The following is a 26384-nucleotide window of genomic DNA, read 5'->3' as shown; positions in this document are numbered from 1 at the left end:
CACATCATAGCTAACACAACTAGCTTCCCACTCCTTAAAGCATTTTGTTAAGCCCTCTATATCATTAAGCCTTCGGAGGGTACTAAGCATAACCATATAGCTAAAATTGGTCACAGGGGAGACAGACTTGAGGGAATTCCACACTCTCTGAACTTTTCCCAGATTACCTGTCGCAGCGTAGTGGCCAAGCAAGAAATGGTAAGCATCACGCTGCCTAGGCTTCACCCGTTTCTCCAGCTCCTTAAGCATCATTTCAGCCTTCTCAAAGTCCTTAACCTTCACATAAATAGCAGCAAGGTTGCTGTAAGTCTCCCAACCAATTCGATATTCAGTTTTCATCTCCTCATAGACTCTCTCCACCCCATCAAGATCGCCCAAAGAGGCACATGCGTTCATCCAGACATGATACGTGAATGTAGACAAGGGAATGCTTCTCCTTTTCATTAGCTCCACCAGGTCAAGCACTTTCTGGGGTTCACCACTTCTCATATACAGACCCATCAAAGTGTTGAAAGCCTGAGAAGAGACATAACCCAATTCATCCATTTTGTCAAAATGACTCAATGCCTTGTCTTTCATTAGTTCCTTGCAGTAACAATTCAAGAGAGCACCATACGTATTCTTGTTCTTGGCCGGAGTTGGAAGACCACTGAAAAACTCTTCAGCCGCAACCACCCCTTTGGTCTTGGACACAAGATCTAATTGCACTGCATAATTATGCCAGGAAAAGTTAATTTTCCTCATCTCCATCCATTCAATTACCTGCAATAATCATAAATTATAAACTTCAACATACATCAAAATCACAAAAATAATTTAAATTGACATTTTATACCTCGAGTGCATGCTGAAATCTGCGATACCTACGGAGTTCCTCGACACATCTTTCGAGTTCTGTTTTTTCTATGGATTTGCCTTGCATTACATGGTTGTCCAAAGTTTCCGACACGCTTCCTCCAGTCTTTTTCAACGCCGATAATATTCGATAGAGGTTTGGACTTTTTGCTGGACTCTCAGCCGCCGTGCAAAGTCTCCGGAGTAGCCATCCTCCACCAGAAATCAGACGGCCGTGATTCATCTCCGTTGATCTGGGATCGTGCCACAGCTGACGCGGGTGCTATTTTTTCTCTTGATCGATTCCATAGTAGGTTTTGTTAGGGTTTATAGAAACGAGCTACACGGCGTCGTTTCGATTGTCACTTGTTACAACAGGTAACCGGTACAATTTTGTTTATTTTTAACAAAAGAGTGCGTAGAAAAAATAAGAAAAGATTGGTCGGATGGAAAAAGATTGAAAATAGATAAGTGAAGATTTTATCACTATTGATGTGATAAAAATAAGTTTTCTAAATTTTAATATTAAAAAATAAAACTAAGATAAATTCTATATCAAAATAAAAAGTGTTATATAATTTTGAAAGATAAAAAATTATTTTATAAAATAAATTAAATTACTAAAATTAAAATTTATTTATTTATTTTAACTTAAATAAAAATTAATATTAATTATATAATTATTTATACTAAAAAAAATTACTAAATCATATAAACAATATTCTTTCTAACCATTTTGTAACATTAAAAGAAATATTTAAAACAATTGATTCAATAAGAGGAAATATGTACTAGAAATACTCAAAGAAAATGACATGCTTGTTGCGAAACGAGTATTCAATATTATGGAGCCTTCTACTAAACTAAACAACTCTTTCACACTCATTTATCTGACCCTCAAGTTTATTGTTGATTGATTGGTTAACTGATATATTCTACAACCATCATCCTAACTTTTGTCACTTAACAGGTGAACCAATATGTTTCCCAACACATGGGTACTCATCATCGTTTTTCCATGAAAGTGTTTCATTATCTCAAAGGATCTCCTATTAAAGGTCTTCATTTTTCTGCCAACTCATCTCTCATTCCTTCTAGTTTTATTGATTCTGATTAGGGTTATTATATGGAAACCCAAAAATATATCAATAGATATTGTGTCTTTCTTGGCTTTTCATTAATTTCTTGGAAAACCAAGAAGCAAATCACAATATCTCGGCCTTCCTCTAAAGCGAAATACAGAGCCCTTGCAGCTCTGAGTCGAGTTCAAGTGCTTCATTATTTACTTACTGATCCAAAATTTTATATTGTTGTCCCTATTTCAATTTATTTTTTTGAAATCAATATGCGATATACCTTACTCAAAATCCTACCTTTCATGAGCGAGCAAAGCATGTAGAAATTGACTATCATGTCATTCATGTTGTAGATCAGTTGAAACAAAACCTCTTTAAGAATCTTGTGTTGAAAAACAGGTTGGCTTCATTTTAACACCAAGAGGGGGGGGGGGTGAATTGGTTAGTTGTCAAAATTAGAGTCTTTTTGCAATATTTTTCTCAAAGTATAAAAGTTTACAAATTTTCTTGAATCGCAAGTAATAGAAATTTAAGTGCAGCGGAAAATCAAAGTAGACTATGTAAATAGTAGAGTCGACTGAATGTAAAAGTGTAGGGATAGAGAATTCAAATGCAGGTTTTTATACTGGTTCGGCCTCAATGCCTACATCCAGTGTCCTTCCAATCCCAGGAAGCAAATGTACTATAATGGTCAAGGTTTTTACAAGGCTTTTATAGAGACCTCCATTTCAAAAATATAAAATACCTATCTAACCCTCTAACCAAAATATAGGCAATAAAAACAGTAAGACTTGCAGCAAGATATCCCTTCTTCTGCAATCTACAACCCACTTTGAACAATCCTCAAAGTGTACCGGACTCCACGAGTCTACCCCTTGTAATCACAACAGGTACAACAACAATCACCACGGAATGCAGCACGATCAACCAGAGAACACCTCAATTGTGCAGATAATGATCAAGCAGTAAGCTCAGCAGAAATCTCCTTTAGAACCTCTTCAAAGAATGATCACCACAGTCTTCTTGATGAGTTCTTGGAGCTCTGAATCACAGAGAAGTAATCTAAAACAAAATATGAAAATGTTAGATTTCCAAAAGTTCTCTAAAACAACTCAAGTCTCGTTTATTTATTGATTTCTATAAAATAGACGCTCTTTTAGCCAACTAAGCTACTAATACAGTCGACTGTCTTCTGACAGTAATAACAGTTAAGTCAAATTAGTAGTTGTCAGGTCAAACAAATTAATTCCTCATTTAATACAGTTGACTCTCATTCAATGCTTAACTAACTTTTAAAAATATAGTCGTTACTGCTCATAAGCATAACATAATCTCAAATAAAACAAGTAACAAAGTCGAATGCAAAGCGCACACAGTCGACTTTGACATGTCAGTACATTTTGAAATTCTTTTCAATGCAAAATCTCACATAGCACTGTATTTGAAAATCTGTGCAAAGTCTTCAGTCTCAGTCGATTCAATTAATAGTGAAGTCGACTTGAACTATCAAATTTGCCACACATTTCAAGTTCACAATAGTGCATGCGGTTTTCTTCTTCAAAATTATGTGTAGTGCAACCAGAAATGATGTAACATATACAAGCTTAGTAAATGTTCATTCACATATCAAAATCAACATAAAGCATGTTCAACAAGATATTAATCAATAAGCAACAAAACATGTAACACAAAACATGTCTTATTAATAATATGTTATCATCATAAAAAAACAGAGTGAACTAAGCACTGTGAGATTAAGGTTAGCTAAACCAGTGTTTCCCTTATCAACAATCTCAGCATCTTGCTCTGAAGTTCTTCCAACTAATGGTCTCCCTACGTGCATCCATCTCCAATCACATACCTTACCACCAGTACTCAGCTTCCCCAACTAGCATGTAGGTAGCAAATACCAGCTTCTGCCCCTCAGAACAATCAATCACCTAAAAAATCTTCTCGTTACTACAAATTCAGTCGTCAACCTCGTCTGTCGTAGCCTTCCCATTGAACTTTGCAGAACTATGATGCAGGTAGTCATTCATGCCCACCCGATGCCTAGGTGTTGGCTCAACCTGTTGCGCCTATTGCGTCAGCTGCACTAGTTGCGCCTATTGCGTTAGCTGTACTAGTTGCGCGCCTATTGTGTCAGCTGCACTAGTTGCGCCTATTGTCCATTTAGAACCTCTGCTATCTGTTGAAAAACCTGCGCGAGCTCAACGGTAGCGTCGATAGGAGTAGGTGTTCTTATTGGGCTTGACATCCTTAGTCATATATAACACAACCTTATAAGACCATTAATCACACACAATATCAGAATCACACAACAAAGCTAATCGAACTCAGTCCCCAAAAGTCCATAATTTTTCGAAAACCGAGCTCTGATATAAAAAAATGTAGCACCCCATTTTAGAGTGCCACGAATCATATTTAGTCAGACCTTAAGTCAATCTTCGAGAACACACTGGCAACCCTCAATTGATCTAGCAAATCGTCTATTCTCGGTAACGAGTACTTGTTCTTGATAGTAACCTTATTCAACTATCGGTAGTCAACACATAACCTCGAGCTCTCATCCTTCTTCTTCACGAGAAGCACTAGCGCTCCCCACGACGATACACTAGGCCGGATAAACTTCTTCTCCAACAAATCTTCTATCTGCTTCTTAACCTCTGTCAACTCAGTTGGAGCCATCCTATTGGAGCCATCCTATAGGAGCCATAGTTACTAGTCTCGCCCCTAGCACCAAGTCGATTACGAAGTCAACTTCCCAGCTAGATGGCAAACTTGGAACTTCACTTGGAAACACATCAACATACTACTCCACCACTAGGATGCCCACAATCTGCTCTTATGCACTCTTTTTCTTCTCTATTGCCATCACCGTAAAATAGACTACCCCTTCTCTGATATCTTGCAAAACTTCTCGAGATGTAATCGTTTACACATGTTCTTCTGCTGGAAAAATAACTTTCTGTTGACCGCAATCAATGAGAAAACCATTGGTTGTCAACCAGTCCATCCCCATAATTACATCTAAGCCTTCCAGTGATAGACACACCAAGTTAACCTTGAATCTACGTTCCGCCATTTCTGACGAACACCCAACACAACCTGAACTAGTTGAAACTTGCCCCGAGTTGGTGTCGAAACCACCAACTCGCACCCTAAATCATACACATGTAATTCAAGCTTCCCCAAACAACCAAATGATATAAACGAGTGTGTTGCACCCGAGTCAAAAAGAACATGAACTCATCTACCATTCAAGAAACAAATGTCCTAGATTAGGTTACCTGACTGAGACGCCTCAGCCCCTGTCATGGCAAATACTCATCCTGTTGCCTTCGGCTTCCCTCCAAAAAATTTCTACGTCAGCGGCGCCCCTCCTGGTATCTTCTTCTTTGGACATGAAGATGCAAAATGTCCAGGCTTATGGCAAAGGTAACATTTCCTCTCCTCAAGCTTTGAAATTGTCAATCTCAGACAATTCATCCTTATGTGAGGACCTCCACACTCGAAGCATTTCAAGCCTCCAAAACCTCTCTGTTGTGGCCTATCATACAACTTCTTTTGATTTCTACCTCTAGAGAAACTACCCTTCTGAGGTCTCACCACACAATGTTGGCTCTCCTTCATTCGCTCTGCCACCAGGGCCTCCTTCACAGGCGTTAAAAACTCTTTGATCTTTAAATGGATAAGCGCCTTCAATGTGTCATGATAGAAGCCTCTCTCAAACTTTCTACTCTTCCATTCTTAACTCACGTTTTGACTGTAGAATCTAGCCAGACACTCAAACTACTCCTTATAGGCTTGCACAGACATGTTCCCTTGAACCAAGGTCATGAACTCTCCTTCCCGCTAGCACTAACTGGAAAGTACTTCTCTAGGAATCTTTCTCTTAAGTGCTCCCAACTTATGGTCTCCCTACGAGCATACATCTCCAATCGCATACCTCGCCACCAATACTCGGCCTTCCTAGGTAGCATGTAGGTAGCAAATACCATCTTCTACCCCTCCGAACAATCAATCACCTTAAAAATCTTCTCGTTACTAATCCAGTCGTCGGCCTCGTCCAACGTAGCCTTCCCATTGAATTTTGAGGGATTATGACGCAAGTAGTTATTCATGTCCACCCGATGCATGGGTGATGGCTAAACCTGTTGCGTCTATTACGTCAACTACACTAGTTGCGCCTGTTGTCCATGTAGAACCTTTATTATCTGTTGAAAAGCCTCTACAAGTTCAACAGTAGCATCGATAGGAGTAGGTGTTCTTACTGGGCTTGACATCCTTAGTCATATATAACACAACCATATAAGACCACTAATCACACATAATATCATAATTAATCACACAACAAAGTTAGTCGAACTCACTCCCCAAAAGCCCAAAAGCTTTTTGAAAACCAAGATCTGATACCAAAAATGTAACGCTCCATTTTAGAGTGTCACAAATCATATTTAGAGTAAGATATTTCAAAATCCTCTTAACACGGAAAAAGATTGCCAATTAAAAAATTTTCATTTAAATATTGCGGAATTTTAGATAAAGTTCTAACTTCACCAAAAATATAATCCAATTACAAAATTCCAAAATTAATAAAAGAAATCAAGAAATAAAATCCAATTACATTATTTATGAAATTTTATATCTCAAACTATAAATAAACTAAGGTTGCTCCCCACTCTCGCATCTCTATCATGCATTTGGAACATCTGCTACCTCCCATTTTCCCGTATAACCAAGGGTCATACGATCATCGCAAAACACGTGCACAACCACAAACACAAACAAATATGGGTTAGCTACCATAACACCACAAATAACAATAAAATTTGTACATAAGAAGCAACTCAACTTAATAACAAATCAATGTCTTTAACAATATCTTCTTACTAACAGAATCATTTCTACACCATGATCATTACCAACATTCTCATTAACTATACCATCAACGTTATCCTTACCAACATCGTCTTTAAACACAAAGTCACTACGAATTCCCAACATTATCATGAAGGACCTTGGTCTGTCTCCTGTACCCAACCATACCACCTATAGTTTCCCCATACAGGCTCATAACCATTCCATCTGTAGCTTCCCCATACAGGCTCATAATCATACCACATGTAACTTCCCCATACGGGCTCATGTCATTCTTTATACGGATCAATTTTCAATCTGGCCCACTTAGAACCCGACTCATCCGGGTTGAACCCATGGTGAACCGGATTGGCTCATCAACCCACCTAAATTAATTTAATTATTTACTATTTTGTATTTTAATACTATTAGTTAACATTTTTTTATTGTGTTGTAGATGGGGATAAAAAAATATGTTTCAAGAGAAATATATTATGGATTTCTCCATTCAAGACTCTGATATTATAAATGGATGAGTAACACAAAAATGATTAATTTTAGAAAATTATTTGTTCGTTTTATGCTTGTTTTTTTATTACTTTTGGGTTGTACGGTACTTTTTTTTATTTTGAATTGTCTTTGAAGTATAATATCATTTTAAAGTGAAATTTATTTAGATTTAAATTACAAAAGAATTTGTAATACTTTTTAGATTTTAAAAAATTGTAATTAAGTAAGCTAGTGAGTCAATTGAAATTAATGTCAGTTGAAAATGCATTTATCACATCAAAAAAAATTATTGTAATTGGATTAAAAGGACTATATCTATTCATTTTTTAAGTTTGGAAACCAAAATATATCAAAGTTTTAGACATTAATGAATTTCAATTTCGCATCAAAATTTATGTATTAAAAATATACTTAACCTAAAAAAATTAACAAAGTCTAACCCACTACACAAATTCAATATCTAATAAAATATATAAGTAAACATTAATATTTCAGAAAATAGATAATATTTATCTAATAATATTTGCCATACACTGTTATTAAAAGATCTACTCGAGATAAAACAAAACTCAACAAATATTACTAACTTTGTCATCTTCTAAAACAATGTTATTAGACGACTGCTACTAGCCATCAACATTTAGAACTTTCAAACACTGTACCGATATACTCTTAAGAATAAGTTTGGTGAATATCTCAATATGATTCTCTTCATATCAATCTTTTGGACTTTAATGCTAAGAAAACTATACATGACAACATGCTTGGTTTGCACATAATGAAATTGAACTTTGACCAAACAAATTGCACTTAGACTATAACAAAAGATAATAAAGTTCTTTAAAAATCTCATGTCAATAGTGAAACCCCAAATTTCCTCCTCGGTTGCTTGTGTAAAAGTCATAAATTTTGTTTTAGTAGTGCATATAATTATTATAGTTGTATAATTGTTTCAAATTAACCAACAAGTTCCCATGAAAAAAAATATAACTCAATATAAACCATATTCAATCAAGATCACTCAAATAGTTCAAATATGAATATCTAGGAAAAGTACATTAAGTATTACCTTCATAGAAAAGACCCACATCATAATACCCTTAGGTTATGTTTGGATAAGACAATTTAAGAAAGTAATTCATTTATTTGAAGAATTTGAAATAAAATGACTTATTTTGATGAGAAAATGAAATGGGAAATTTTAAAAAGATATTTCAAATAAATAAAATAATATAATTTGAAATTCACTCAAAATTGAAGGAAATTGAACTCCACGTGTTTTGGAATTCCTTATTAGTCATGATAAAAAAATTCTATGGGCTTACTCGACTTAAGCTTTAATATGCACCAATTCTTCTTCACATTCGTCTCAAATTCTCATCTTGATGGTCAACTCACCGTGATCTTTAGCAATGGTCATCTTGTCACGACCTTCGGTCAAGTCCGAGTCTTCTAGACCTACGACTAGGGTCAACTAGTCTCAACCTTTGGCTAAAGCAAACAAGTCTTAAACTTTGACCAAGACCGACTAGTCTTGACATTCGACTTAGACCAATTTAGCTCAACCTTCAGCACAACGGTCCAGCCAATTCAGTTTATGACGAAGGATGAGCATAGTCAACCATGGCTAAGAAAATAGATGAATGGGCTTGGATCGAAAGTCGAGACAAACCGACTTAGATCGAAGATTGAACATAATTAACCAAATCAAAGATAGAAACAAATATTTCTAAGTAATTCAAATACTATGTATTCCTTATCCAAATACAAGATTAAGATATTTAAGTATATGTTTAACCAACAACAAATACTTTTCCTATATGAACGATGTACCTACTCATGGGATTGATTAGTTTAGAAAGTATGGTTTAACACATAATGACACGTACATTAGGCTATATCATATTAGTATACACTTAGAAAAAAGGAAAAATAATTAAATAATAATTAGCTTAGAGACAAAAAGTAATTTATTATTATATTAATTCTATTCTACGCTATTTTATTAACTAAAAATTATTAATGCCTAAAATAATTTCTATTATTAATAAAAATTTATAAGAATGAAATATAAATTGATCTCTAATATTAAATACAATATTTTAGTTCCAGATTCTAAATTAATTAATCTTTAATTAATAATAGAAACTAATACATATATTGCTTTTTGAAATGATTTTACAATTTTATTAGAAATTACTCGTTTTATAGTCACGTACCTTAGAAAGACTATTTGTACCTTAAAAAGACTATTTGAAGTAGAATACTTTGAGGATGCTCCTTCAATTAGAGATGTTCTTCAAAAGGTATGTTGATCAAACTCTTCAAAGAACAGAATCCATGTGAAACGATGAAGGTTGCGGAAGCCATCAAAGATGAAGAGATTTTATTGTTGATATTGGATGGTGTTGGTAAAAGGTTCTTCGAAAGAGGTGAGACCAAGATGAAACAGAAGGTAAAAAATAGTTTAAAGAAAAGGTGAAAACTAAGGAATACTAGTCTTATAATTTTAGAAAAGTAACTTTATATTCAACGTTCTAAAAATTAGAATAGGGTTGCTCCCTTTTATAGGTGGTGGAGGAGTGAAGGAGGGAGCTAAATTAAAAAAAAAAAAAAAAAGAGTCCAAAGCATTTAATGGTTTCCAAAATGAAGTATTAAATTCTAAACGATTCTGGAAAAAGTGTTCCTAATCTTATGAAAACCAAGATAACTGCCAAATCACTTGCATCATAAAGTGCGCCTACAAGCTGCACACAGTTGCTTTCTCATGATGTCTAGTTCTACTGCGCACAATAGTTTTGAGGATCATCTTCCTTCAATCTTGGATCAGTTTCAGGAGACGCTTTAGCCTCATTAATGCAAGTTTTAATCCAGGAATCATCAAAATTCTTAGCTTTCAGAATCTTACACAACTCATCAACACCATCCATATCCGTCTCTTCTTCGTAGTACTTCAGAAAAGCCCCAACAACATGTGGTGAAGGATGCCATTCATCACCCTTGACTTCTGAAAGCGCTGCCTCCAAGTGCCTCAGAGCAGCATCCAATTGACGTTTCTCCAAGAAATACAACATGAACATTTCCTCAATCCTAAACAAAGGCCTTTTGCTCCTCCTGCTAGCCCCTCAAACACCAATGCAGCTTCTTCCACCATGTTCTGACCCAAATAAGCACTAACGCAGATACCAGCTAACTTCACATCATAGCTAACACAACTAGCTTCCCACTCCTTAAAGCATTTTGTTAAGCCCTCTATATCATTAAGCCTTCGGAGGGTACTAAGCATAACCATATAGCTAAAATTGGTCACAGGGGAGACAGACTTGAGGGAATTCCACACTCTGTGAACTTCTCCCAGATTACCTGTCCCAGCATAGAGGCCAAGCAAGCAATGGTAAGCATCACGCTGCCGTGGCTTCACTCGTTTCTCCAGCTCCTTAAGCATCAATTCAGCCTTCTCAAAGTCCTTAACCTTCACATAAATAGCAGCAAGGTTGCTGTAAGTCTGCCAACCAATTTGATCTTCAGTCTTCATCTCCTCATAGACTCCCTCCACCCCATCAAGATCGCCCAAAGAGGCGCATGCGTTCATCCAGACATGATACGTGAATGAAGACAAAGGAATGCTTCTCCTTTTCATTAGCTCCACCAGGTGAAGCACTTTCTGGGGTTCACCACTTCTCATATACAGACTCATCAAATTGTTGAAAGCCAGAGAANTGNCATAACCNAATTCATCCATTTTGTCAAAATGACTCAATGCCTTGTCTTTCATTAGTTCCTTGCAGTAACAGTTCAAGAGAGCACCATACGTATACTTGTTCTTCGCCGGAGTTGGAAGACCACTGAAAAACTCTTCGGCCGCAACCACCCCTTTGGTCTTGGACACAAGATCTAATTGCACTGCATAATTATCCCAGGAAAAGTTAATTTTCCTCATCTTCATCCATTCAATTATCTGCAATCATCATAAATTATAAACTTTAACATACATCAAAATCACAAAAATAATTTTAATTGACATTTTATACCTCGAGTGCATGCTGAAATTTGCGATACCTTCGGAGCTCCTCGACACATCTTTCGAGTTCTCTTTTTTTTATGGCTTTACCTTGCATTACATGGTTGTCCAAAGTTTCCGACACGCTTCCTCCAGTCTTTTTCAACGCCGATAATATGCGATAGAGGTTTGCACTTTTTGCTGGACTCTCAGCCGCCGTGCAAAGTCTACGGAGTAGCCATCCTCCACCAGAAATCAGACGGCCGTGATTCATCACCGTTGATCTGGGATCGTGCCACAGCTGACGGGGGTGTTATTTTTCTCTTGATCGATTCCATAGTAGGTTTTGATAGGGTTTATAGAAACGAGTTACACGGCGTCGTTTCGATTGTCCCTTGATACAACAGGTAACCGGTACAAATTTGTTTATTTTTAACATAACAGTGCCTAGAAAAAATAAGAAAAGATTGGTGGGATGGAAAAAGATTGAAAATACATAAGTGAAGATTTTATCACTATTGATGTGATAAAAATAAGTTTTCTAAATTGATATATTAAATAATAAAACTAAGATAAATTCTATATCAAAATAAAAAGTGTTATATAATTTTGAAAGATAAAAAATTATTTTATAAAAATAAATTAAATTTACAAAAATACTAAAGTTAAAATTTATTTATTTATTTTAACTTAAATAAAAATTATAATATTAATTATATAATTATTTATACTAAAAAATTTATTAAATCATATAAACAATATTCTTTCAAATAATTATGTAACATTAAAAGAAATATTCAAGACAATTGATTCAATAAGAGAAGATATGTAGTAGAAATACTCGAAGAAAATGGCATGCTTGCTGCCAAACGAGTATTCAATCTTATGGAGCCTTCTACCAGACTAAACCACTCTTTCGACACTCATTTATCTAATCCTCAAGTTTATTGTTGATTGATTGGTCAACTAATGTATCCTACAACCACCATCTTAGTTTTTGTCACTCAACAGTTGAGACAATATGTTTCCCATCACATAGGTACTCATCATTTTTCCACGAAAATGTTTCATTATCTCAAAGGATCTCTTGTTAAAGGTCTTCATTTTTCTGCCAACTCATCTCTCATTTCTTTTAGTTTTATTGACTATGATTGGGGTTGTTGTATGGAAATCCGAAAATCTATGACAAGATATTGTATTTCTTGGCTTTTCATTAATTTCTTGGAAAAACAAGAAGCAAATCACAATATGTCTTCCTCTAAAGCTGAATACGGAGCCTTTGCAGCTCTGAGTCGTGCTGTAGTGGCTTCATTATTTACTTATTGATTTAAAATTTTCTAATGTTGTCCCTATTTCAATTATTTTTTTGAAATCAATCTGCTATATACCTGACTCACAATCCTACTTTTCATGAGCGCACAAAGCATGTAGAAGTTTACTATCTTGTCATTCGTGTTGTAGATAAGCTGATACAAAACACAAACAAAGATTTCTCGAGACGTGTAGATTATTGTCTTTAAGGACTTATCTGCAGTGAGTTATGTAAGTTCCCTAGGATACAACTAGAATGTTCTAGAAATTTCTGAGAATAACAGAACTAGCAAGTAATCTCTCTTTGAAGTATAATGAAACCCAGGATATAAAGAGTATAAGAAAAGAAAGAAAAACTGAGAAAGTAGCTCGTGGAATAATATTTCCTTTTGAGAGGGGAAGAAAGAGTTTTGTTTTGGTGCCTTCCTTGGAATGAAAGATGTGCTTTATTTATAGAGTTTTGGATGTGTATAGTGGCCAACACGAAAAGGGAAAGCCTTGCGGAAGATCCCGTGGTTCGTTGGAGAAGAAATCACAACCCACAAAAAGAGGGAGAAGTCTGATTCTTGTAGTGGAAGAAGAGCATCAATGTTAAGTTAATTATGGAACAGCTTCTAACAACACATTGAAACAAAACCCATTGCAATAGGTGATTTTTGCAATATAGTATAAAATAACAGGTTTAATAGCAATCCCCCTCATATTGCAAAAGATAAGGAAGAAAAAGAAAGAGGAAATCCTGGATTTTATAAGATGTAATGCATCAATGCTAGTATAACAAGCTATATGAACCAGTTTTACATTGATAAACTCAAAACATAGTGTAGTTGGTATAACAAGCTATATGAACCAAGAACACTTGACATGTGTTAGAGATTTATCAATCACAATACACGCCCATAGTCCTTGTTGTTATCGTTGTTATGTGCTTACTAGGTTATGCGTGTGCCCGATATTCATGAGTGCTCTAGAGATCATGTTAAGATCCCAAGCAAGCGACCCCACTTGACATTCATATAGGTGATTTCATTAAGTGTATGCTGCAAATCATACACCACCTATATAGAATATGAAAATCATCAAAAACTTTGTTCAAACTAAAATTCATTCACCATATAGAATTTTAATTACAAAGTTTACCCTCTCAATAATACAGTTTTTAGCACTTTCATACACATCATGGGAATGAACATATTTGATTTAAAATCAAATTAGTGTTATCAGAACTAATAAGTGACTTGTTTTTACCCATATGAACCTTATTAATGGGATCTCCAATCACAAAGGATGGGTTACCATCACTTGTTTGTTTGCTAGTGGCTTAAATCTCATTCCCCTCGATGTTCTAAGATCATATTTCTTCCCAAGGGTTTAGTCGAGGATTTGCTAGATTTTGTTCTGACCTCACATAATTAATGGAAATAGTTTCACTCTTTAGCAGCTGATTCACCAAATTGTGTCTCAATTGTATATGTATATTCTTTCCATTGTAATTCTTGTTTTTCGCAATAGTTGTTGTCGATTGACAATTACAGTGTATTGACATTGATGGGGTTGGTTTCATTCCTAGTGAATGTTCGCTAAGAATTTTTTCAACCACTCTGCCCCAATACTAGCCCTCACAAGAGCAACAAACTCATATGCCATTGTTGATCTTGCAATAAATGTTCAACATAGCCTAAAAACATGTAATCAGAGGTTTTATAGCCTATTTTCCTTTTCTTAGGATCGAGTAATATTACCTTAGCTAGGCACCCTCACACTTTTAGATATTTAAGGTTAGGTAAATAACCTTTCCACAGATCATATGGAGTTTTATCAGTTTTCTTATGAAGTATTCTATTTTGTAAGAAGCATGCAGTAAGTAGGGCTTCTCCCCAAAGGTTATCAGGTACATTAAAACTAATAAGCATGGCATTCATCATTTCCTAAAGAGTTCTATTATTTCTCTTGGCTACTCCATTAGACTCAGGTGAATATGGTGGGGTTACTTCATCGACAATACCTTCTTTGACACAAAATTCATTAAACATTACATATTCACCTCTATCTAATCTAATCCTCTCAATTTTCTTATTTAATTGATTTTCTACTTCTACTTTATAGGTTAAAAACACATCAAAGGCTTCATCTTTAGGTTTAATTAAGTATACTTTGGTGTATCTAGAATAATCATCAACAAAGGTTACAAAATAATTTTTACCGCCTCTAAATAAGTATGAATTAGCCCTAACAATTTCGTTTGACAATCTACAGGATAACATGTTTTCTTTGTTATTTTAGATTCTACACATATATCACATTTGCTACTTTATTTATCATGCATATTAATTAATCCTAGTCGTTGTAATTTCATAACATATGAATAATTCACATGTCCTAATCTACCATGTCACATATCATATGAATCAACCATATAAGCAGAAGAAGAAGATTCATTAATATTTTCATAAATGTTGAGTACAAAGAGACCTTCATCATAATATCCCTTTCCCTCAAAAACATTATTTTTTTTTCATTACAATATTGTCAAACTTAAATGACACTTTAACATTCACTTTTCCCAATAATGCTAGATAGGTTAAATTGACTCTAGTTGATGGCATGTGTAGCACATCACTTAAAGTCAGAGTCTTTCCATATGTGAACTTGAGAAGAATTTTCCCGTGGAGTTGTCCTGGAATCACCAAGGTAAACATTTTTTTTTTTCATCTCCTAAATCAGTGTAAGAGATAAAAGTCCTTTTATTTATACAGATATGCCTAGTAGCACCCACTTACTCACACTTGTCATCATATTTACTTATGAAACGACCGCAACAATAATACCATCTCCTTCGACTATATTTGCCCTAGAAGGATTATCGTTTATTGCTCTGTGTCTACATTGTGGTGCATGATGGCCTAACTTTTCACAAGCAAAGCATTTTCCTTTCTTCTTAAAAGTGGGTTAGATCCGTTCGGACAATATTTTCAAAAATTATTTTTTCTATTGTGATCATGTTTGTGTTCGTACCTTTATTTTTACCATAGCACACTTCTTCCTATTGGTATCTTCAATAATTATGTGTGTGATAAGCTCTAAAAGTGACATCTACTTGTGTCTGTGTTTCAGCTGTTGTTTGTAATCAATCCATGATGGTAATAATTTCTCGATCAAAAGCTCTGAAACAAATTTATTCGGTAAAAGAATGTTTTCCGTAGTAGTTCCCAAATAATGAATATTTGTCTGACGACATATTCAGTAATGTATTTGAGAATCAACGAATCTCAAATGTCTTTCGCCTCCTTATAAGAACAGTACATATCGAACAAATTGTTAGAAAGTGCACTAAGTAAAGTATGTCGACATACTTTGTTTGCATGAATCCAATCTTCAACTTGTTTTGAATTTAGAGGAAGACCGGAGTCTGTGTTTGGAGATGAAAAAGCAAAGGTGACTGTGCATGTCTAAAAGGGTTGACACACGTTCTTGCCAGCACCGAAAATTCTTACCAAAGAAGACTTCGATTTTCGATACATATGTGAAAAGTTTTGCAAAGATCATCTAAGTTTTAGAAGCAATATTTTGATTCTCCAGTTTTTGAGTTGTTGTCAGCTATAAGTCTTTAAGATTTTTGTAGATAAGCTGACAAAAAATACGAATAAAGATTTTCCGAAACTTATAAATCATTGTCCTTAAAGACTTATTTGCGGTGAATTGTGCGAGTCCCCTAAGTTACAACAAAAGCTGTTTACAAATTTATGAGAATATTAGAATTAGCAAGAAGAGAAAGTTTGTTTTGGTGCCTTCCTTGAAATGAAAGAGGTGCTCGAGTTTTAGATGTGTAAATTGACCAGCACGAAAAGCCCAAGCCTTGGAGAAGATTCCGCAATATGTGATTCGTTGGAGAAGAAATCAGCAGCCCACCAAGTCCAATTCTTACGGAGGAAGAAAAGCAGAAACCTAGAGTTAATTATGGAGCAGTATAAAATAACAGGTTTTATAACAATTCCTCAAACAAAGTGACCTTCTTCATTTGCTGCCAATTCCTTCTTCTACAGAACTGGCTTTTATGTTTACTAAAGCTCTCCATCCCAAAACTTTCACACACTGTCTCCAAGCTAGGACTGTTCGATGCTCCCATTGCCGTTTGAGGGATAATACCAAATAAATATGTTTTATTGTTAGAATTTATTACCGTTATCTTATCTTATGCCTACATGTAAGGTTTGTTACGTTTTGTTGTGTATGGATGTTTTCTTCATCCTAGTATATATGACCGTTGCTTTTCTGTACATGATAGAACATTAATCAATGAAATATTATTTTTGTGAGACCTATGAATTCTATGACTTCAGAAAAGCCGCCAACAACTTGTGGTGAAGGATGCCATTCATCACCCTTGACCTCTGAAACGCCGCTTCCAAGTGCCTCACAGCAGCATCCAAGTGACGTTTCTCCAAGAAATACAACATGAGCATTTCCTCAATCCTAAACAAAGGCCTTTTGCTCCTCCTGCTAGTCCCACAAACACCAATGCAGCTTCTTCCACCATGTTCTGATCCATGTAAGCACTAACACTGACACTAACTAACCTCACCATCATAGCTAACTCAATTAGCTTCCCACTCCTTAAAGCATTTTATAAGCCCTCTATCATGAAGCCTTCGTAGGGCACTAAGCTTAACAAAATAGCTCAATTGGTCAGAGAGGAGACATACTTGAGGGAATTCCACATTTTATGAACCTCTCCAAGATTACCAGTAACAGCATAGAGACCAAGCAAGCAATGGTAAGCATCACGCTGCCGTGGCTTCTCTTGTTTCTCCAGCATCTTAAGCATCATTTCAGCCTTCTCAAAGTTCTTAAGCTTTAAATAAATAATAGCAAGGTTGCCGTAATTCTGCCAACCAATTCCATCCTCATCTTCAGTTTTCATCTCCTCGTAAACTCTCTCCACCGGCATCAAATCGTTCGAAGAGGCACAGCTCTTCATCCAGACATGATACGTGGACGTAGAAAAGGGTAGGCTTCTCCTCTTCATTAGCCCCCCATTTCAGGCACTTTCTGGGGTTCACCGATTCTCATAAACAGACAAATCAAATTGTTGAAAGCCAGAAGTGACATAACCCAATTCATCCATTTTGTAAAAATAATTCAATGGCTTGTCTTCCACTAGTTCCTTGCAGCAACAGTTCAACAGAGCACCATTCGTATACTTGTTTGTTCTTGACTGGAGAAGGAAGACCACTGAAAAAATTCACAGCCGCAACCGCCCCTTTGGTCTTGGACACAAGATCTAATTGCACTGCATAATTACTCCAGAAAAGGTCAATTTTCCTCGTCTCCATCCATTCTATTATCCGCAGTCATTGTAAATTTATAAACTTCAACATCAAAATTACAAGAAAAAAAAATTATAAATTGATATTTGATACGTCGAGTGCATACTGGAATCTGCGATACCTTCGGAGCAGCTCCACGCATATTTCCAGTTCTGCATTTTTTTACGGCTTTGCATTGCATTATGTAGTTGTCTAAAGTTTCCGACACGCTACCTACAGTTACGTCCAACGCCGATAACAGTCGATAGAGACTGGTCTGTCCGCCGCCGAGCAAATTTGCCGAAGGAGCCATACTCCACCAGAAATCAGACGGGCGTGATTCATCACCGTCGATTGGATCGTCTCACAGTCGGATCGGGTGCTCTGTCTCTTATTGATTCTTAAAAGGGTTTCGTTAGAGTTGATCAAAACGCGCCACGCAGCGTCGTTTTGATTTTCAGTTGAAAAAACCGGTAACCGGTAGTCTTTTTTGAGTTTTTTAACTGGAGTGATTATGCGGTTTAGTTACGGTTAGAGAGAAATGAAGGCACTAGGCATTGTCGTTGGTGCTGCCCCATTGCCCGTGCTGTGTTCGCGTGCTCGGAACCATCGTTTTCGCGTTTCCTTTTCTTCTCCTTCGTCGGGTTCCAAAACGGTGCGTATCTTCTACATTCGTTTTTCATGTTCGTGCCACAAAATTCGCTTTGGCCAATTCACGATTCCCATATTCCTGGATTGAATCAGGTGGAACAAGTGGGAATTGCAGCTGCAAAACCTGAATACAAGCCTGGGGTGTTTGATGACATGTTTCTCAATTTGTTCCGCAACAAATTGGTACAGGTAAAGAAAACCTTGTAGAGTGCTCCTCTCATGCGATGGTTAATTTATTGTAGTAGCTGAGTGGGTGTCAATAGTATAACAGGAAGTTGGATGGGACTCAAAGGAACCTGGATATGATGGACTAATTGAAGTTGCGCATCGTCTAATGATGAAGGGCACTTCCAATTCTTCTACCGTGGAAGCAGCGGTATTTCAATTTGTTTCTCCCCTCTCTCAATTACCCCTTTTCTGAAACGTTCTTATATGCTATATCATTTTTCCTAAATTGTTTGGCCCCTTAGAACTGGAATTTTAGTATTATTTGGCTCCTTTAAGATGAGAAGGTGTATAACATTAGATAGCCAATTTAATTTGTTTAAGCGTCTCGAAAGGAGAGCTGTTTATGGAGGTCTTAAACTTAACAAATTTTTGTGCTGTTTTACAATTCAAGCTACAGACAATTGACGTGACAATTCTTATATAAGAAATCAAGAATTGTTGTTTATAAGCAATTTTCTTATCAGAGTTCTTAACATTTTTTAGATAATTGCAGAACGTGTTTGAGAATTTACTTAAATTTCACGTGCCACTGTAGGACTCACCGAAAAGTGAGTTAAGTTATTCCATTGTGGTTGCACTGTCGGAGATGTTACAACAGATGTTCATTGATAAAATCGTTTGTAGTAAAGTAGAAAACAGTAAAACTTTTCGGCTCAAATAAAACCTAAAAGGCTTATTCGGTAAAAATGAAAAATTCTTTTGCGTGTGATTTTATTTGAGATAATCTTGTATTAAATTAAAAGTTCATTACAAATTGAGCTCATGTTGAGTCTATATGGTATGTTACGAATTTTTAATGGTCATGTTTCCGAAAGTAAGTCCGCTACCTGTTGTGACGACTTGTGTCAGGTACGAATATTGAGGTCTCTGTTCCCTCCATATCTTTTGGAGCTCTATAAAATGCTCATAGCTCCTATAGGAGGAGGCAAAATTGCGGCTATGATGGTTGGTGAGTCTGATGAGATATATTTCATTTTTCAATTCTTTTAGATGAATCCCGAATCTTTGTCCTGCCTCATGTTCCCCTAAGAAATTTGGTTAGATATCCTAAAACGTTTTGGTTTTGAAGCAAGGGTTACTGTATTGACTTGCCAATGGCTAATGGGCCCTTGCAAAGTGAATTCTGTTGATCTAACAGATGGAACCTCATGCAGTAGTGGGGTGAGCACTTGTACTTTTAAATGTGTTTGATCATTTTTAAGTGTTGGTAAAATAATACCAAAAATCTGTAATATTCAAAGCAGTGTATTTGTAAATCTTGTAGGTGTATGTGGAAAGATGCAGGTATTTGGAGGAAAGCAAGTGTGTTGGTATTTGTACCAACACCTGTAAGTTTCCGACACAGGTTAGTGATTCTTCAACACACCTGCTTATTTTTATTTTATGTTATAAACAGATGTAAGCGTATTATGCATGCTTCGAAGTTTTTGCTTTCTCTAGAGGACTGTATTGACTCTTTTCTATGTAGACCTTCTTCAAGGATCATATGGGGGTTCCATTACTTATGGAGCCTAACTTTGGCGATTACAGCTGTCAGGTAATATTAAGTAATCTTTATTGAAAACCAACTTTGTACTTGTCATTACTCTCTCGTCTTTTAAAATTGCAGTTCAAATTCGGAGTTCTTCCCCCACAAGATGATACCATCCTGAAGGAGCCATGCTTGGAAGCATGTCCAAGCGCTTCCCGACGACGCATGGTAGCCAACAATGTAGATGTAACTATGTGCCCAAAGACATGAATTCATTTTTCTGAGGCTTGGGGTTTTCACCTTTATGTTCACTGTCCAAAGCCTCTTCTACATTCTTGAAGAAGGAAATACAGAGCGATAACTCCTCTTTGACCCATGAAATTAGTAATACAACTTATCCTTTTCCAACTAGATTATACGGAGTGCTGATATTTTGTTCTTGAATACATTGATATTTAATCTCCTGGATTCAGACATTTTACGATAATGATATAATACAAAAACGTATTTTGTCTTTTGATGGTTTAGTCCAAAATTTAACTTGATTGATGGAAAATCAAAGACGAGAAAATACTGGGGAGATCTTCATTAATGAGTTACAAGTCAACAGTAGAGAACTTGATGACATCCTCAACTTAAAACTTATATTTATGAATCTTTATACTGGTGTATTGTTTAATTTGTAATCTTTCATATTGATGACATCAACTCTAATAATCTCTTATTTAAGTGCGATTATCTAGCACATTATAAGCTTCCTTTGAGCGAAAGCTCTTGTTTGTCGGTAAGTACTCAATAATGACTCTTGTCCTATTATTCGCTTCAACCTAGACCCTGCCAGGAAAAGTTTTTGTTATACAGAGAGAGATGATGCATTGTCAAAAGAGGTCACATATCCATTATGAAGGTGATCCTGCAAATTTGGCTCTTGCATTCTTCATCAAATCCCTAAATTCAAACATATTTTATCTCGTATATACGTCAGCGATAATTGTTCTAAACATATTTTACCTCAAACTGATATTGAATTTGGTAACACTTTGCTGAAAAATTATGTTGAAGTTTTAAGTGAGTAGAATCTTATATTGTTTATATGGACAAGTTAACAAACATAAAAGTGGCAAAGATTTACAAACCTTTTATGTTGAAGAGTTTGGTTTACTGTTGTCTTATCTTCTCTTCTGTAATTAGTTAATGACTCATTGGTAAATAGCCGTACTCCTTAGACTTTCCGACATTAATTAGAACTTCTTACAAAAAAATAAAAAAGTAGTAGCCACCATTTTTCTTTACATTAATCATTATCTTTTTGTTCTTTATTTTAGTTTTAATTATTCAAATAGTCTTTATTTTCGGTGACTTTTTTTTATTGGGTCTTCATTTTTTTTTTCTCAATTAAGTTTTTATTTTTGAAAAATTGAATCAATTAGGTCATTGTCATTAATTTCGTATTAACACGATTAAAGAGGGTGTCACATGTCAGCTCCTGGTTTTTTTGAATTTTTTAAATATTTTTTAATTTTTTTTAAATAAAAAGGGTTGCCGCATGTCAAGCTGACATTGTGACACATGACAATGACAGTGTGACGTGGCATTGACAGTGTCACATGTCACTGTCAAACCATATGTCATTGTATTTTTTCAATTTAGTTCCTATAGTTTTATTTTGTCTCAATTTGGTCCATGTACTTTTATTTAGTATTATTTTTTAAAAAAATTAAACAATTTTGTAACCTTCCAAATTCAAACAATTTAATTTGTATATAAATCTTTACAAATTTTTTATACAAATTGATATTTTTTTATTAAAAAAGTAAAAAAATTACAAACTAACATATGACACATAGTATTAACGAAATTAATTTAATTGCATCAAAGTTTTTAAAACAAAAACTAAATTAAGAGAAATAAAAATAAAGAAACTCATTTAAATTTTTTTTACAGAATTAAATAACAAATGAAATCATTTAACCTAAATAAAATGAGTGAGCAAACTATAAAAATTAACATTTCAATAATAAATATTTTGTGAACGTAATCTATGCAAAAATAGTTTTAGTACTTTCTCAACAATTCATAAAAAGTTGCTGAAGTTTAACATTAAGTCTTGGAATATATCATCACTAAAAATTCACTTAACAAAAACAAATTTAAACAAGAATTTGGAAAACGTATATACCATTATTTCATTTAGCTAAATCTTCTAAAATTATTCGTGGGTCAACTTCTTCGGAACCCTTTCGAGCAAAAAACTATATTTAATTTAATCTTTTAATCATTTAATGCAAGGACCAAATTGAAATAAAATAAAAATACAAGACCAAATTGAAACAAAATAAAAATATCGGAATCAAATTGGGACAAATGCAATGACACGTAGCCCGACAATAACATGTGGCCTGACAATGACATGTTGCACTGTCACATTGTCATTGTCATTTGGCACAATGTCAATGTGACACGTGACAATTTTTTTTATTTTTCAAAAAAAATAAATAATAAAAATAAAAATAATTCAAAAAAATTACGAGCTAACACGTGACACATTTTTAACAAGATATTAGTAGGAAACTACCGACAAGAACCTAATTGCTTCCATTTTACAAAAATAAAGATTGAATGAAGACAAAGAAAAACGTGAATGACCTATTTAAAAAAACATAAAAAATAGGGACAATCCAAATGATTAAACTTTTATTTTAGAAGGAGAAAACAAACATGTATAAGAAAAATCACTCTATAATTTTGTAAGTAAAAAAATATAGTAAACATTATTTGTTTGTAATAAATTTACTGTATATCAATATTAAAAAATCATTTATTGAAAAAAAAAACTGAACATAGTTAAACTTAAGTAAATCAATATAAAACAAACATTTATATTTTTTTTTTTCTTTTATTACATTTGTAAATTTTTTTTACCGTTAATCTGTCATACACAATTATTTAGAAAATTCATTTATGAAAAGTTTCCATCGAAACACTAGATGATAGTTGGTTAGATCGTGTACTAGGGTTTTATTTTTCGATTAAGCTTTACAAAATGTATTAAACTGCTTTTTAGAGTTAGCTTTTTTTTTCTGAAGCGAAATTAAAATAATGAAAAAGAAGCAATTGTAATTAGATTGTATAAACGTATTTAGACATTAATTTGATAGCCTATATTAAGTAGTTAGTATTAGAAACTAACTTAAAATCTAATCATATTTTTTATTCATAATTAAGACTATTTTAAATACTAATAATTTTTAGTTTATAAATTGATATATAAATTAGTTATTGGTGATAGTTTGTTAGATCTTGTACGAGGATTTTTTTTTTTTTTTTCGATTAAGCGTTACAAAATATATTAAACTCCCTTTTAGGGTTAGCTTTTCTTTTGAAAATGAAATTAAAATTATGAAAAAGACATTAGAAGCAATAAATATATTGGATAAATCTATTTTGACAAATCTATTTTGACGCTAATTTTTTTAGTTTTTAATATATTGGTAGTTAATGTTAGAGAGTCTAATTATTAATTTTTATTTATAATAGAGATTATTTAGATATTAATAATTTTTAGTTATAAATTGATATTTAAATTAGTTACCTTTATTTTTTTAAAAATTAGTTCTTACTTAAAGATTTTTATAGTGTTTTATTTGACATTTTTTATATGCATAGTTTTTATCATTTATTTTTCTTATTCTATTTTTCTTCATGTCTTTTTATATATAGATTTTTTTATTGATATTTCTTACATGTGTAAATAACTTCTATTTGTTATATAAATGTTTAAAAGAATTTCCTAACCGAGGCATAGAACAATTGAACATATATTCTTATATAATAGTTTACAGAAAAATTAAACTGCAATGATCACATTTTCATGACTAGGATATGATCCCTAAACTCTAGGAACTATTAATTAAAACAGGACATTCCCTTCCTTAAACCAATACATTTTATACTAGCTACTCCGAGTATGATACAAAGTTTCTCAGTTTCTATTTCACGATTCACCAAATCTAAAAAAAATAAAATAAACCTTATATCAATGTATTTATTTTTCTCATCAATGGGTGAACTGAATCATAATTTACCTAGAATTTATGATAAAAATTTACCTGAATGGGTAAACTGAATCATAATTTACCTAAAATCTATGATAAAAATTTATCTAAATATGTAAACTGAATTATAATTTACCTAGAATCTATGATAAAAATTTACTTGAATGGGTAAACTGAATCATAATTTACCTAGAATCATAATTTATCTGAATGGGTAAACTGAATCATAATTTACCTAGAATCTATGATAAAAAATTTAGTCTAATCTATCAATTAATAAAGTGGAAATCTGAAATTTCACATCGGTAATTCAAAAACATAAAATTTGAGATCCTTAATAAACACAATATAATATCTATAAATATTTAACAAAAAAATTTGAACGATCAAGATGAATCAACATGTATTAGGAACTACATATCCAAATTTGAGGTTAATCTAACAATGAACTAGGTAGAGATTGAGATTTTACCTAAACAACTCGAGATTAGTATTCAAGTGGGTTTCAACTTTATCTAAAATGCGGAATTGATTCCTCTAAGTACAAACATCCAGTTACAAATATGAGTGGTCAAAGTATAGTAATATATCTCAAGAATCATCTATCAAAATTTCAACTTAATCTAATGGTAAATGAAGTGGAGATTTAGACTTTACCGAGATAACTTAGATATAGAAATAAAGTGATGGTCATTCTACTCAAAATTACAAGATTGTTTTCTCTAAGTAAGTTCTCAATTTAAAAATCCTGATGGTCAAAGTTAATTACTATGTCTTATGAACCATATATTAAATTTTCGGGTTGATCTAACGATAGACTAAGTGGTAATTAGAGTTTTACTAGTAACTTAAAAAAAATGGAAAACCTGGTCAAAAATCAAACTTCACCATTTGATTGAGTTTCCATCCCAACATATTTATATTTCACATATTCAACATAATAATCATAATTTATTTGAAATTCTCATTGTTGATTATCTTTACATAAAAAAAAAATTATGTTTCCTTTTTTAAATAAAGTGAAAGATTTTTTAATAGATTTCTAGGATAGAGAGGCACATCTCAATGGACAACTTAAGTACCTTGTCTTTCCTGAGCCAAAGTGTTCTCCAACTAGCTTTCATAAATTTTACATTATTATCATCCCAAGGCATCGATCTAACAAAGAACATAGGATAATAAAAAATTTAACATTTACTTACAATATTAACATTTACACATTCACAGATTCAATACAAGATCATAGACAATTTTCATCACCAAAGTTCACACAGAAAAACAATAGTAATGTAGTTTCCTTTTTGCACCACAACAATATTAGACCATTAACACTTATTACAAAATAAGAACAAAGAAAGGTTAACTCCTCTTGCCTAATTCTCTCTTCTTCCTGGATGAAGTACACCTCTTCAAAAGCTCTTTCTACCTTCTCTATCTAAAATCTCCTCATTTTCTATGAAACTCTTGCCCACTTTCACTCCCTTGATGAAAAACTTCATTTTCTCACTCCTATTTATAGTTGAAGTCAGGGTTAGTGTAGTAGTACTGTAGTTATACTACATGAGTTTTAGGCCTAATTCAACCCCACAAAATATACATCTCGAGCGTGAGACTTGATATTAATGGGTGGTCCGATAACGACCCAATAGCGGGTGGAACAATATGCCCAACAAATATCGCTAGGATAAGCTCTAACCATAGCTCTGATACCATGTTAGAAGTGGGTTTTAGGCCTAACTCAACCCCACAAAACCGGCTTGTAAGGTGAGGTCTGCACCCCACTTATATATTATAAATTGGCCTTATCTCTAGTCGATGTGGGACTTCCAACACATATTTCACTGTAGCGTTATACGTTCTTTTTTACTGTAGCATAATACATAAAATTTTTCTATATTTCCAAAAAAATCTAGCACTTAATTATAATTATTTTCTAGGGTCTTACCGTCACTCGTATGATATGAAGTCTTGCCATTGGAACAAAATCTTCAATGTAATTGCATATCTTTTAGCTATGAGCCTTGCTTTGTATTTTTCCACTTACCCATTTTCACCCAATTTTATTTTAGGATAATAATATT

The 26384-nt window shown here is 33.9% G+C and overlaps 3 protein-coding genes and 1 pseudogene across 3 annotated transcripts in view; 1 reads left to right on the top strand and 3 right to left on the bottom strand.

Annotated features, from left to right (window-relative positions):
• Nucleotides 1-1151, bottom strand: part of LOC106770473 (pentatricopeptide repeat-containing protein At1g02370, mitochondrial-like) — a 2396-nt gene extending 1245 nt beyond the window's left edge. The window contains exons 1-2 of the mRNA XM_014656281.2: nt 836-1151; nt 4-762 (exon numbers count right to left, since the gene is read on the bottom strand). Coding sequence (XP_014511767.1) covers nt 4-762; nt 836-1078 — 1002 coding nt within the window. The 5' untranslated portion in view covers nt 1079-1151. The remainder of the gene's footprint in view (nt 1-3; nt 763-835) is intronic.
• An 8760-nt stretch (nt 1152-9911) lies between these two features.
• Nucleotides 9912-11627, bottom strand: LOC106770891 (pentatricopeptide repeat-containing protein At1g02370, mitochondrial-like). The gene is given in 3 exon segments (XM_014656731.2): nt 9912-10405; nt 10408-11239; nt 11313-11627. Coding segments are annotated over 3 exon segments (1419 nt in total). The 5' UTR covers nt 11556-11627; the 3' UTR covers nt 9912-10061.
• A 5249-nt stretch (nt 11628-16876) lies between these two features.
• On the bottom strand, nt 16877-18142 carry LOC106769978 (annotated as a pseudogene).
• A 183-nt stretch (nt 18143-18325) lies between these two features.
• Nucleotides 18326-20768, top strand: LOC106769977 (beta-carotene isomerase D27, chloroplastic). Its single transcript, XM_014655798.2, has 8 exons — nt 18326-18553; nt 18643-18738; nt 18821-18925; nt 19627-19726; nt 19847-19938; nt 20042-20122; nt 20246-20314; nt 20387-20768. The coding sequence occupies exons 1-8, from the start codon at nt 18440-18442 to the stop codon at nt 20516-20518; spliced, it is 789 nt and encodes a 262-aa protein (XP_014511284.1). The 5' UTR covers nt 18326-18439; the 3' UTR covers nt 20519-20768.
• The last annotated feature ends 5616 nt before the right edge of the window (nt 20769-26384 follow it).

This window comes from Vigna radiata, chromosome 8, assembly GCF_000741045.1.
Source record: "Vigna radiata var. radiata cultivar VC1973A chromosome 8, Vradiata_ver6, whole genome shotgun sequence".
In the NCBI taxonomy this organism is placed as follows: domain Eukaryota; kingdom Viridiplantae; phylum Streptophyta; class Magnoliopsida; order Fabales; family Fabaceae; genus Vigna; species Vigna radiata.
This window is presented reverse-complemented; position numbering and strand designations above follow the sequence as displayed.